Source organism: Trachurus trachurus, assembly GCF_905171665.1.
Source record: "Trachurus trachurus genome assembly, chromosome: 6".
In the NCBI taxonomy this organism is placed as follows: domain Eukaryota; kingdom Metazoa; phylum Chordata; class Actinopteri; order Carangiformes; family Carangidae; genus Trachurus; species Trachurus trachurus.
The window spans coordinates 11,125,938-11,139,675 of record NC_139897.1 but is presented as its reverse complement, the minus strand read 5'-3'; the positions used below and the strand labels follow the sequence as shown (position 1 = coordinate 11,139,675).

General features: G+C 46.2%; 1 protein-coding gene across 1 annotated transcript; it reads left to right on the top strand.

Annotated features, from left to right (window-relative positions):
• The first annotated feature begins 10,576 nt into the window (after positions 1-10,576).
• Positions 10,577-13,711, top strand: LOC310987385 (cytochrome c oxidase subunit 5A, mitochondrial-like). Its single transcript, XM_083973601.1, has 5 exons — positions 10,577-10,740; positions 11,590-11,706; positions 13,122-13,243; positions 13,361-13,478; positions 13,567-13,711. Exons 1-4 carry the CDS (start codon positions 10,668-10,670, stop codon positions 13,472-13,474), a joined length of 426 nt encoding a protein of 141 aa, XP_083829727.1. The 5' UTR covers positions 10,577-10,667; the 3' UTR covers positions 13,475-13,478; positions 13,567-13,711.
• The last annotated feature ends 27 nt before the right edge of the window (positions 13,712-13,738 follow it).

The following is a 13,738-nucleotide window of genomic DNA, read 5'->3' as shown; positions in this document are numbered from 1 at the left end:
AAGTCCGCAGTTTGTCTCCATTATGTAAAATAATCAGGAAAATAGCGTTTGTCAGGTTTGATCAGAGGGTTTTTATCACATATTTTTAACAAGATCAAGTTTGCCTAAAGATATGAAATGCCTGTAAATGATGTTAATGTGGGTAAGGAGTGATTTGTAGCAATACATTAAATCTGTCTTTTGTTAAACTTTACAAATGTTGTTACAAAGAGTAACAATATAACATATTTGATGAAATTACTACTAGCAGTAGGTAGTTTTAATGTTTGCATTTATGTATTTGAAATATCTGATCTCATTCTGAAGCATTTGTTGTGTTGTTTTCTAATTTTGGGGGGTTATTTGTTCATAAGTGAAAATGGATCAGAAGATATTGATGATTTTATTAATGGTTGACTTTCATATACTTTATGTATGTGTCTTCACTTGCATAAATAAATAAATAAACTAGCACGGAAATGTATCTCAGCTTGCGTTTTAGACTCTGTTGGAAAGAGTATGCATCTTTTATTTGGATAGAAATATAAATCCACTATACAGAACAGAAGCAATGCAAACCTCGTATTGAATTCATAGAGAGCGACAAATGTATTTTTTCTTACCAAATTATCTCAAAGCTGTCGATCAATCTTTCTTCAAGTGAGTTACTGTGAAAACAGAGTATGCAAACTCTCATACTCATCCTGAGAGATGATAATTTACAGGCAATCCTTAGGGAAAAAAATTGACCGTTTTGTAAGAACTGTTGTGTGGTTGGCTACTTGGGGTCACTGGACATTTTTGCTTCCTACTTGTACAGCACATGAGTACATACACCTGCTAATGCAGATACTTAGTGCTGGAAGGTGAGGCTTTAATTGTGCAGCATATTATTTTCCTGTATGGAGTAACTGAAGTTCTGCTAGGTGTTTTTATGGTTATCCCATCCACTGAAATATCTTGTAGCCTATATTTACTGAACTTCCCTGTGAACTTCCCTCTGTTGCTGGTCCATGCAAATGCAGGTATTAAATAGCCTATTCAAAATATTTTTTCTGTGCCATGTAATAGCCTACAGTTCAACAACACCACACACCACATCCTCCAAAATGATCATACAGTTGAATAGATACTTCCCAAAACAGTTTCACTGATTATAACCACTATGAAGTGCCACAGGACCTCTATACTCAACTGTAGGCTACTATTGAGTGCACAAGACTATACAGGTTTTAGTTACAGTAGATGTTTCGATTTTATCCATCACACACACAGCACCATCAGGGAGGTGTCTGCAGCATGATGACATATAGCCAGAATCATAAAAAAACATGATGAACAAGTCTAGTCCTGCAACAGATGGTCTGACCTCCACAGAGTCGTCTCTACATCATGGAGTCAGCGTGGGATCACATGAAGAGACAGGAGGTGAACCCACATGGGGACCTGTGGCATGTTCTCCAACGTTTGGATCTAGAAAAGTAGTTTGAAAATGTGTATAAATAAGAGAACTGGTGACATTTTTTAGGCATTGGTTTGTGAGAAAAAGCTCCCGCACACTGTCAACACTTGCAGAGGTTTTATTGAGCAACGTTTCGGTCCTGAGACCTTCGTCAGGTTCTAAAGGTGTGTGGGAGGAGGCGGTATAAATAACCTCGGAACCAATCAGCGTCCTCACGTGACAACACCACAGAGAAAAAGTTACATATAGTGTCAACAAAATATACACATTGTATCAAAATACACATTACATTAAAGAATCTCATACATTAAGAAAAAATTCGAATAATTAAAAGTTTTTTAAATATCGAAAATAGGAATTGTATTTTCGATATTTTCGATATGAGATGATGTTGTTTTCGATGTGGGGTGATGTTTTGTTCGGTCTCCTTACATGTAGGCCTATTTCAGAAATGTAGGCTACTTAAATCGTTGGATGTCCTAGTATTTTGTCGAAAAGATGTTTTTCTAGATATTTTTTCTATAGGCTATTCTTTGTTTCCCCGAGTGCCCCTCAGGGTCTTAAAAAATCTTAAAAAACCTTAAAAAACTTTTAATTATTCGAATTTTTTCTTAATGTATGAGATTCTTTAATGTAATGTGTATTTTGATACAATGTGTATATTTTGTTGACACTATAGTGTCAACAAAATAAAAAAAAGTTACATATATATATGTAACTTTTTCTCTGTGGTGTTGTCACGTGAGGACGCTGATTGGTTCCGAGGTTATTTATACCGCCTCCTCCCTCACACACCTTTAGAACCTGACGAAGGTCTCAGGACCGAAACGTTGCTCAATAAAAAAAAAAATGATGACAGTGTGCGGGAGCTTTTTCTCACGTTACTCGACCACCAGGTCTTCTCCTACGCACCAGTCCGTCCGTGCCGGAGTGCACAAGTTTCAGCCAGGCAGAGGCGGTCCTGGCTAGTTTTACGCCCTGGGCGAAACCATCCCTTGGTGCCCCCCCCCAAAAAAAAAAAAAAAAAACTCACCAACGAACAAACACAGGAATATATTATAATCAGTGTTGGGGGGGTTTCTTTTAAAATTTATTCCCCTACAGATTACTGATTACATGTCCCAAAATCTGTAATCTGTAATGCATTTCGATTACTCAAGTAAAGTAATACTAGTACTTTCTGGATTACTTTTAGCTTATTTCAAAATCACCTGCCTGAGCGCCTTTAACACTGAATTTGATCTTACACATGATCTTATAGGCTACCATGGCTCCTTTAAATTAAACCATCAATAAATGTGTTGTCAAACCACAGTTTAATTTGTTATTGATCATCCAGCCATATTTAAATGATTTTTTAAAATAGCCAATCACATAAAATTATAGGCTTAGGCTATATTAAAACTGAGCAGCTTGAACCTCTAAAAAAAAATCACAATTTAAAATAGTTTTTGTTTGTGAGTGTAGGGCCAGCAACATGATGATATTTTGAATATTAAGTAATGACAGTGTTATGGGATTGGTGTGTGTATCCCTTTAAGAGCGAGTGCAGGGGGGTGACGTGAGTGTGTGCGTATGTGTGTTCAGTGAAGAGAGGAGGAAGAGCGGTAGTTTTGGTGTGAGTGCAGGAGAATAACAAGAGGAGAGAGAGGACAAAAGTGTATTCCGACGTGCATATGGTTGAAAATAAAGCTGCTGTTCAAAAGTCAAGCCGAGTCCTGTTGCTTCCACTGCTGTGAGGGAGTTAACCCCGACGACGTCGGCCCTGGAGGAGATCTCCCCTGCGCCCCCGACTACGGTCAGGACGAGCTGAGCAGGAAAGGTTAACACTGGCGACCACGAAGGGACTTTGCAACGTTCCAGGAATAAAAAGCAGTGGTGAGCGGACAACGGTGAAATAAACCGGGACAGTTAAGCTAGGCTGAAGTTGACTGTTTGCTATAACCTGTACAGCTAATATGGCAGCCCACAGCCAATTCCCGGCTGTCGCAGATGTGTGTGGACAAGTCACTAGCCACTCGAACCCGTTCATGATGCTAACGGCAGCTAACGAGAATATAATAGAAGTACAAACAGAAAATGTGAGCAAGAGAAGACATGCTAACCCCTTTATCTGTGAAGAGGAGCCAGTTAACATGTGGCAAAGAGAGACTGAGTCACAGCATGAGCCCCCAAACCTCAAGTGGTTGAGCACCAACCCCTTCCTGAAATACATTGAGGCCAGCCACGGCTATGACGGTGCGGATAATGCACAAGACCACTGTTCCCCCATGCAGAGTCAACAAGCTCACAGCCAACCATTAAAGCAACAATGTGTAATTTTGCCCCCTTCTGCCACTGTTATAGCCCCTCACACCAATCCATTTTCCCCTGTGCACCAAAGCAGTTTCGCCCAAAGCACCCCTGTCCCTAGTCACCCCCCACGTTACACCAGCACCAGACTGCACACCCCCAGCTACAACCCACCAGAAACTGTGCAATTAAAGGGCCCTTCCACTGAAATTGTCCAGCCCAGGTCACATCCATGGCAGCCTCACAGCACATACCAGCCTTCATCTGAGAGTGAGGATGATTATGATCACAGAGAGAGAGTCCCCACCTTACGCCCTGGTCAGTACGACGGCACAACTCCGTGGAATGAATTCCTACACAGGTTCGAGAGCTGTGCAAAAGCAAATCGTTGGTCGGAGAGGACGATGGTGATCCAGTTAAAGTTCTGCCTGGTGGGAGCTGCAGGGGCCATCATTCACAGGAACCCTCGGTCTTCACGGTGGGATTATTGCCGCTTGGTGGAGGAAATGGAAACTGCATACGGCCACTCATCGGAGAATGCAGCTGCAGTGGCTATTGAACTGAGACAGCGTGTCCGCCAAGTGGGCGAGGCTCTTCATGTGTTGAGAGACGACATATATGGTAAAGTGTCTATAGCTTACAGTGACAGAACAGAGGCTGAACAAGACGCCATAGGCGTTGAAGTGTTCACTAATGCTGTGGGGGACGCAGAGATCGTACAGAGACTATTAGAACAGCGGCCCCGCACACTAGCCCAAGCCTATGACATTGCCCGCCGCCACGAAACCACCAAGCGGGCGGCGTCATATGTGACCAGCCTCATGCACTCAGGGGCACGCAATATGGCTGAACGGCGGCCCCGAGCAGCTGTAATCAGAGCAGGCATCGAGATGGAGGAACCGGAGCCAACTGCTGCATCCCCGGTAGCCAGCTGGAGGCCTCAATCTCATTCACACAGCCCCAATTATCCAACACGCCGGGGGAAGGGGCGTAGAGAACTTCAATGGGAGGAAGTACGTTGCCACAACTGCTCAGGCTTGGGCCACATGAAGAGGAACTGCCCCTCGCCAAAGCAGAGCACCAAAGCCCAAGCTCCACCAGCCTCCCCTGAAATCCCAGAGCCCGCTGTACTTCACCTTAAACCCCAAGGTCAGGAAATGAGCATTTACATGCTGGTGCATGAACTGGAAGTATGTGCTGTGTTAGACAGTGGGGCAAGGAAGAGTGTGCTGCCTTTACGTCACTACAATACAATTAACCCAGATGTTCGCCCTTCCCTTCAACCATCTGGGGTAAAGACTCTGCTTGGTGTTGGCCCTGGTGACATACCTGTCCTCGGCGAAGCTTATGTTCTTGTTCAGATTAACAACCGACAGGTCAGCGTGCATTTCCTGGTTGCTGATATAGCTGGTGATGAAGTGCTCCTTGGCCATCCATTCCTGGTTCAAGCCCATGCACGCCTTGATTTTGGAAACCATCGTATCGTGTTGTTCGGGGAGGAGGTGCCATACTTCCAGTCACAAAGCAAGCCTAGGACACTGGCAGTGAGAGTGGCCCGGACTGTGCTGCTGGAGGCCGGTGAGGAGTATGTGGTACCAGGCCACACCCACTGTGGGAGACTGTTCAAAGGCGAGGTGTTACTAAGCCCCACCAAAGGTTTTGTGGAAAAACACAAGGTGCTGGTTGCCCGTGCAGTGGTGGAAGCTCAAGCCCTTAAGGTTGTGCCCCTCCGCATCTTCAATCCTGGGAACACTGCCGTAACCATCAAAAAGGGGGCCATTGCTGGAGTCCTTCAGCCTGCTAAAGTCTTGCCTTCAGCGACCACAGCCCAACCTGAACAGACTGTAGAAAATTCCCCCGTTGTCCCCCAGCACCTGCAGGAGCTCTATGCCCAGAGCTCCACTGAGCTCAATGCCGAGGAGCAACTCCAACTGGCACAGCTGCTGTCCACCTATGGCAGTATATTTTCCACAGGCCCCAATGATCTTGGCCGCACCAGCCTGGTGCAGCATGACATCATAACCCGACCAGGCGCTCCAGTCAAGCAGCCACCACGCAGGATGGCGTGGGATAAACAACAGAGTGCTGACCAACAGATTGAACAGAGCCTGGAGACAGGGCTGGCCTGCAGCAGTCACAGCAGCTGGGCGTCGCCTATAGTTATGGTACGTAAAAAGGATGGAACGTATCGCCTCTGCATAGATTATAGAGCCCTGAATGACTGTACTATTAAGGATGCGTACCCATTACCGCGCATCCAAGACACATTGGACACCCTCTCTACTGCCAAGTGGTTCAGTACGCTGGACCTCGCGTCTGGCTACTGGCAAGTTGAACTGACCCCCAGAGCACGCAAGGCAGCTGCTTTCTGCACCAGAAATGGACTGTTCGAGTGGAATGTAATGCCCTTCGGACTGTGTAACGCTCCAGCGACATTCCAGCGACTCATGGATCGTGTGCTGGCGGGCATGCAGTGGGAGACATGCCTGGTCTATCTGGACGACATCATCGTGCTGGGCAGGGATGTGCCAGAGATGTTAAAGCGCCTGGGCCTGGTCTTTGACAGGCTACACCAAGCCAACCTGAAACTCAAGCCTGTTAAATGCTGCCTCTTCCACCGCCAAGTTGCCTACCTGGGCCACATCGTCTCGGAGGGTGGTGTGGCTACTGACCCCAGCAAAGTTCAAAAAGTGCAGGAGTGGCCCACACCCACGTCAGTTCAGGAGGTCCGTCGCTTCATTGGCCTTGCATCATATTATCGGCGGTTTGTGAGAGACTTTGCCACCATAGCTGAACCACTCCACGCCCTGACCAAGAAATACGCCCGGTTTCAGTGGACTGAACAGTGCCAGGCCGCATTCAACGAACTCAAGCGCCTGCTAACCACTGCACCAGTCTTGGGTTATCCACTCGACCAGGGCGATATGATATTGGACACTGATGCAAGCGACGTGGGCATCGGCGGCGTCCTCTCCCAGATGCAGCAGGGCAGAGAACGCGTGCTGGCCTATGGCAGTCGTGCGTTGTCTAAAACGGAACAGAACTATTGCACTACAAGGCGGGAGCTGCTAGCCGTGGTAGAGTTCACGTCACACTTTCGGCAGTATCTCCTGGGGCGGCCCTTTGTTGTTCGTACAGACCACAGCAGTCTTCGGTGGTTAACAAGGATGAAAGAGCCTGAAGGACAGCTTGCTAGGTGGCTGGAGAGACTCGGCGAGTACAACTTTGAGATAATCCACCGCCCCGGTCGGCTGCACAGCAACGCAGACAGCCTCTCCAGGAGACCTTGCCACCAATCCTGTCCGTGTAAGCTGCCAAGTCCCCCTCCCCATCCTGCAACCTTCAGTCACCAGGCCGTGCAGTGTGATTTGGACTCTGATGTCGACCAGGTAGTGCAGAGTCCAGTGGGGGTAGAGAGACACTCTGATTCTGCAGCAGTCAGTCTAGTGGGGGTAGATGAAGCTCCACCTGCCAGCACTGACACGCTAAGCTCCCCAGAGAAAATTTATCTGACGAGAGCTAATGAGACTGAAACTGAGCTGTTTTGTGGTTGGTCGTTAGAGGAGCTGCACCAGGCTCAGGAAACTGACCCAGATATTGCCCCCATCAGAACATGGATGGAGGCCAGTGGAGAGCGCCCTCCATGGGTAACAGTTTCACCACATAGCCCAGCCACAAAAACATATTGGAGCCAGTGGAAACGGCTTTACATCCGGGATGGAATCCTGGTTAGGCGGTATTACTGCCTCAACGACACTCAGTTTTACCCCCAAATTGTGCTGCCTCGTGTCTTCCGGCCTGATGTCATGAGGCAGATGCATGAAGGACAGGTTGGTGGGCATTTTGGGGTAGAGCGCACTGTGGCCCGGCTGCAGACACGATACTTCTGGTACCGGATGAGAGAGGATGTCGCCATCTGGTGTGGCACCTGTACCAGCTGTGCAGCCAAGGCCAGGCCCCTCAAAACACCACAAGCACCTATGGGCACTGTTCGTGTGGGAGCCCCGATGGAGCGCATTGCACTGGATATTATGGGCCCACTGAATGAGACAGAGCGCCACAACATCTACGTGCTCGTCATTCAGGACTATTTCACGAAATGGGTGGAAGCTTTTCCTCTACCCAATGAAAAGGCTGTAACTGTGGCTGAAGTGCTCTCTTCACAATGGGTGTGTCGTTATGGGGCACCACAGTCGCTGCACAGCGATCAAGGACGGAACTTTGAATCCGAAGTGTTCCAGAAAATGTGCACACTGTTTGGTATCGAGAAAACACACACTACACCCTTCCGGCCCCAGTCTGACGGCCAAGTTGAACGGTTCAATGCTACGTTACAGAAGATCCTGGCCACTACAGCAGAGCGTTGTCACTGGGACTGGGACCTCATGATCCCCTACGCAGTCATGGCATACAGGGCGACAAAGCACAGCGTGACAGGGTTCACTCCCAACTTCATGATGTTCGGCAGGGAGGTGAGTGAGCCGGTGGACTTGGTAGCTGGCCTGCCGCTGGACCCTGACGAAACTCCCTCGGCCCCTGAGTACATCCAGCACCTCAGAGAGCGCTTGGAGCTGGCACATCAAATTGCCAGAGATGCTCTTGGAGAGTCGGTGAAACGAGCTAAGAGGCAATACGATAAGAACTGTTGCCGCACACAGCATCGGGTAGGCGATGCTGTGTGGTACCTCATCAAAGGCACAAAGAAAGTCAAGAACAAAGTCAAAAAGTTCCTCCCATCATATGAAGGACCGTTCTTCATCCTGGGGCAGTTGGATGATCTGGTGTATCGTATTCAGAGGAGCCCCAAGACTAAAGTCAAAGTGGTTCATCATGACCAGCTGAAGCCCTATCGCTCCCGCGATCCTCTGGACAACGTCTGGGTCTTCCAGCAGGCTGAGAACTGGACGCCGACGGAGGTGCCACCCCCTGCATTGGACGCAGATCCCGTGGACCCCGGCCTGGGTCTGTTCTCCCTCGCTGACACTGACGGAGTCTCCAGCTACAGCCCATCAGAAGCAGCAGCGGATGTCCTCACAGCTACAGCCATACAGCCCCCTCTCCCTCCTTGCCTAGACTCTCCGGTTCCCGAGGACGCTCCCGATGGCGGGAGTGGTGTGGTGGTGGGACATCAGCAGAACCCACGCCCTCAAAGGCCGAATCGGCCGCGGAGACCACCGGTCAGGTTGGGTGAGTGGGTGGTTCAGTGAGCAGAAGAATTCATGGACAGTTTTCAGAGTTAAAGGACTGTTTCTAAGAGTTAAGATTTAAGGAGATTAGGTTTGTTTCAGTTGGAGTAAAGACAACTGTTGTATACTGTTTGTGCTGTTAAGCTGAGATAGTTTATTAATGTTCAATTCAAAAACTTAACTTAAAACTAAAACTTAAGTTGCAGCTAATTACTGTATACTGTACCCGTCCCATTTTCTGGTAGGGAGTGGTGTGGTGAGTTATACATGCTTTAAGTCAGTGCTCTTGTCAGAATGATGTTTGCACCACCTTGATAAGTACACAGTCACAAGATGAACTGCTTCCTCGCAAGCACCAGGACACTTTTCACCCACACACACGAGCAAATGGACTTGAAAATCGGCCTGTTATATTGCTATAATTACTGTATTTTTGCATAAATATGTGCTGGATTAGAATTCTATAATAATGTCCATCCAGAGTGGGGGTAGTGTTATGGGATTGGTGTGTGTATCCCTTTAAGAGCGAGTGCAGGGGGGTGACGTGAGTGTGTGCGTATGTGTGTTCAGTGAAGAGAGGAGGAAGAGCGGTAGTTTTGGTGTGAGTGCAGGAGAATAACAAGAGGAGAGAGAGGACAAAAGTGTATTCCGACGTGCATATGGTTGAAAATAAAGCTGCTGTTCAAAAGTCAAGCCGAGTCCTGTTGCTTCCACTGCTGTGAGGGAGTTAACCCCGACGACGTCGGCCCTGGAGGAGATCTCCCCTGCGCCCCCGACTACGGTCAGGACGAGCTGAGCAGGAAAGGTTAACAACAGGAAGGAACCACTGTTCCATCTGTAGGCTAAACTAAAAATGTGCTTAAACTCACGTCTCTGCTGAAGTCGGTGTGGTTTTGGAAACAGCGTGATGTTGCTCATTACAAACATCATGACAGTCCAGGATCCTTTTTAACAACGTGATCCTGTCGCAGTTCATTCATGTTGTTTACCAGAGACCGGACATTGAAGAGGAAGAAGAGGAATATTGCTGGGCATCCCATAGCAACATTACCAAAATGAAGCCAACTTCAGGGCGAGGATTTTAGCGCTTAACCCTCCTTTCTTTCCCCGCATGAGAGCTCTCTGGGCCGGCGGAGCATCCGACGTGAGACCTCAGCAGTCGCGAGTTGATCCCCCCGCCCCCCTCCCCCCTCGCCTCTTCTGACACACACACAACCTGTAGTAGACCTACATGACTCTCAGCAGCAAGTTGACGTGACATAGGGGCGCCCCAGCGACCACTCCACTAACTTGACGGCGAGTTTCGTTTTGTCTTTTTTTTTTTTTGGAGAGCGATCGTGCGCCCTCACAAAGATTGCGCCCTGGGCGGTCGCCCATATTGCCCATAGCTAAAACCGGCCCTGCAGCCAGGCATTGGTTTGTCACACCAAATATTATTTTAGTTTTTCAGTTTGTAGCTATTAGCTATAAGTTAAATGTAAAATTAATTTATTGATGGTATTAGATTGAAAATCGTGTCTGAAACGTCTGGACAATAGCTTACTAATACAAATCTGCGGCTCTCTCTGATTTATTTCTAGGTCAAAGTCAGAGCCAGCAGGTCAACAATGCAGAAAAACTATCAATGAGCTGCTTTGGCTGAGTTTGCGCATGCGCAGAAGGGTTTCGCGTACGTGACGAGCTAAGCTAGTAGCATTAGCTTCCCGCTGCCAAACCTGACCGGTGCGTGTAGCTGGCAGACCCACATCATGTTCAGAGCCGCCGTCCGACTGTCTGTCTCCGGGGTCCGGAGTGTAACCCGTTCACAGCCGAGGTGCCAAGGTATCTGCTCCTTCTACTATCACCTCCCGATGTCATTTTCTGTTGTTTGTTAGCGTGTAACTTCAGTCGGGGTGCAGTTGTAGCGGAAATCCAGCGTGGCTATCGGCGCACAGCGGCGACTAGCTTAGCCAGTGAAACTATCCCTTAAAACTACCGGTATCGGTGTTAAAGTGCTGTGTACCGGGTCATTTGTGTACAGTTGTGTAACACAGCTTCTAACCACATCATGAGACTGAAATTTCTCCGGTATCCATCCCGGCGGTGTCCTTGTCCTTGCCATGACCCAGTTTGAAGGCTCAGTCTCGGGCCCAGTGGTTATGTTGCCTGAGCTAGATGCTAACATGCTAACTGTCTGTGCTCAACACCCAGTGGTGTTGGTGACAGCTGCACTATTACAAACTATATCAGAACAGGAACACGCCTGACTAATATGAAGATGTTTTAGCAAAATACCCCACAAACACTATGCTGATTTTTTATATCTATTAGTTGTATTGAACTACTATTGAATCAGGATAAACACATTGTAAACTAAATAAATGCATGATTCCCATAACTTTATGAATATTATCAATTGTTTTACAGTCTATGATATTATCTAGTACTTTGGTACAGATAGAAATCTCCTGCCTGTGTGTGTTTAGTCTGGCCGGTTCAGTCGTATCAGGACACTGGCAAAAGTCCAGCTGGCTTTCATTACTAGACAGCATTTGTCCTTTTCCCACTTCACCCAGTGTAGATATCCTTGCCTGCACAGTTTGCCCTTCTGCACCACATGACTCTAGACGCTCCTGCTCTGTTTTATTGGATGCAGATTGTTTGACTAAAGACTGTTTTTTTTTTGTGCAGCTCTTTTGGCCTCAAGGTGTTACTCACATGGAAAGCAGGAGACTGATGAGGAGTTTGATGCCCGCTGGGTCACCTACTTCAATAAGCCAGATATTGACGCATGGGAGCTGAGAAAAGGTATGTAGATGGAGAGATTAACACCGAATCAAGATATACAAGCCCTGAAAACTTAAAAACTATGACCAAGTACTTGGTTCCTGGTAGTTATTGCAGACCTGAGGCCTGATATATGTATATATTTTTCAATGTAAATAGTATAGATCTTTAGTCAACACAGAGTTAACCAGGTTAACCAAGTTAATCAGTGAGGTTAATTGGTTTTGGCAATAATAGATTAACACAGTTAGTGCACTGCTGTGATGAAATACTTTTTTAACTGGATATCACCGAAAGTACACCATATAGACATTAGATAGTAAACAGGGTTAATATACAAACCAAGTTTAATTTAACAAATTTTGTAAAAATCAGCACATAAGACTGACAGGACTAGTTCTCTGAACCTGTAATACAGGTTAACATCGTAACTTTTATCTGTGATTTTGAATTACACTAATACAAGAACAATGCTTCTTTGTAAAACTTTCAATACTAGTGTTACCTCATCACCTGAGTTTGAGTGCTGACATCAAAACAATATATTATTTTGACTTAACAAGTAGCTATGCAAGAGCTTTGTATGGAGGAGCAGGTTGATTAAACAGGGCTGTATTTGAGCCAGACACTCCTTTGGAGTTCGCACTACTGAAGAGACTTTTTGAATTGCAAAACTTATCAGGTGAAAAATGAGAACAGAGTCGTTGTGTGGGAAGTCCTTGTGGTTGACACAATGAAAATGCAAGAAGCAAATTGTTCAGTGTTTCAAATGTGATTGGTTTGCAACTTTAACTCAAATATTTTGTCAGTTGAAGCCACTTTTAAATACTATTTCATGTTTTTCTATTTTGTCAGAAATAACCAAACCAACAATTCATTAGTCATTACCGTCAGTACTTTCAGACTTTCGTACTTAGTGTGGTTATCAGCCTCAATCTCTTAAGAGCACGTAGTAGAGAGTGAGGTTTCATTTTTAGAACATGCATGTAGCTTCCTTAAAAGGCACTCGCTTTTAACAAACATTATTCAAATATTCTAAAATTATTTTGGACCATTTTCAGTCGGTGGAATGATACAAATTTGCTGCGCTACGAGTATTTTTAGCTTGAGCACGGTGTCTGGGATCAACTTAAAATAAACTGCACTTCCCATGTACATCATAGTGTTAGGGGGCATACCCATCAGAAAGAACTGTGGTTCAGACTGAAAGTATATCAGATTAACACTACACAGAAAACCCTTTTGTAGTATTTTTTTTTTTTAATTCATCATTTGTTTTGGCCTTGTCATGAGTTTGACACATTAGAACAATATTGGCTATCATAATCACCCTTAATCTTATAAACCACAGGCTACATCAAAGGAATGTGGCATGTAGTAAAGGTGCAGGTTTCTCTCTGTTCTCCAATTAAACAGCGTTCATTTCTTTCTCTCAGGGATGAACACATTGATCGGTTATGATCTGGTACCTGAGCCAAAGATTCTCGAGGCAGCACTGAGAGCCTGTCGGCGGTTAAACGACTTGGCCAGTGCCATCCGAATTTTGGAAGCTGTGAAGGTGAGAGGAAAGCTTTGAGATGGGTAATAATTCGGGGAATGTTGCCGACCAGCAGCATTGGCGGTTGGCCTGCACGAGTTAATGATTGATGGAGTTTTATCACTGGTTTTTCCGCAGCACAAAGCCGGTCCCAAGAAAGACATCTACCCATACCTGCTCCAGGAGCTGCGGCCCGCATTAGATGAGCTTGGCATCCCCACACCTGAAGAGCTCGGCATTGACAAATTGTGAATGAGTAGGTATTAATAGTTTCTCAATGGGCCTGCTCATGTCTGTCACAAGATGGCAGTCTGACTAATATGTTTTTTTGCTTCTTTTTTCAGATGTCTGACAGTGGATATCCCCATAACAGAGAGACCGTGTACCTAAATGTTTGCCTCATGATACGTGTGATATTTAATTTGGCCTTTATTAGGTTCTGTTGCTTGTAAAATATTGATGAACTTAATAAAGGAAACTGTATCTTTATTGAGTGTCACAAGTATTTTTGGATAT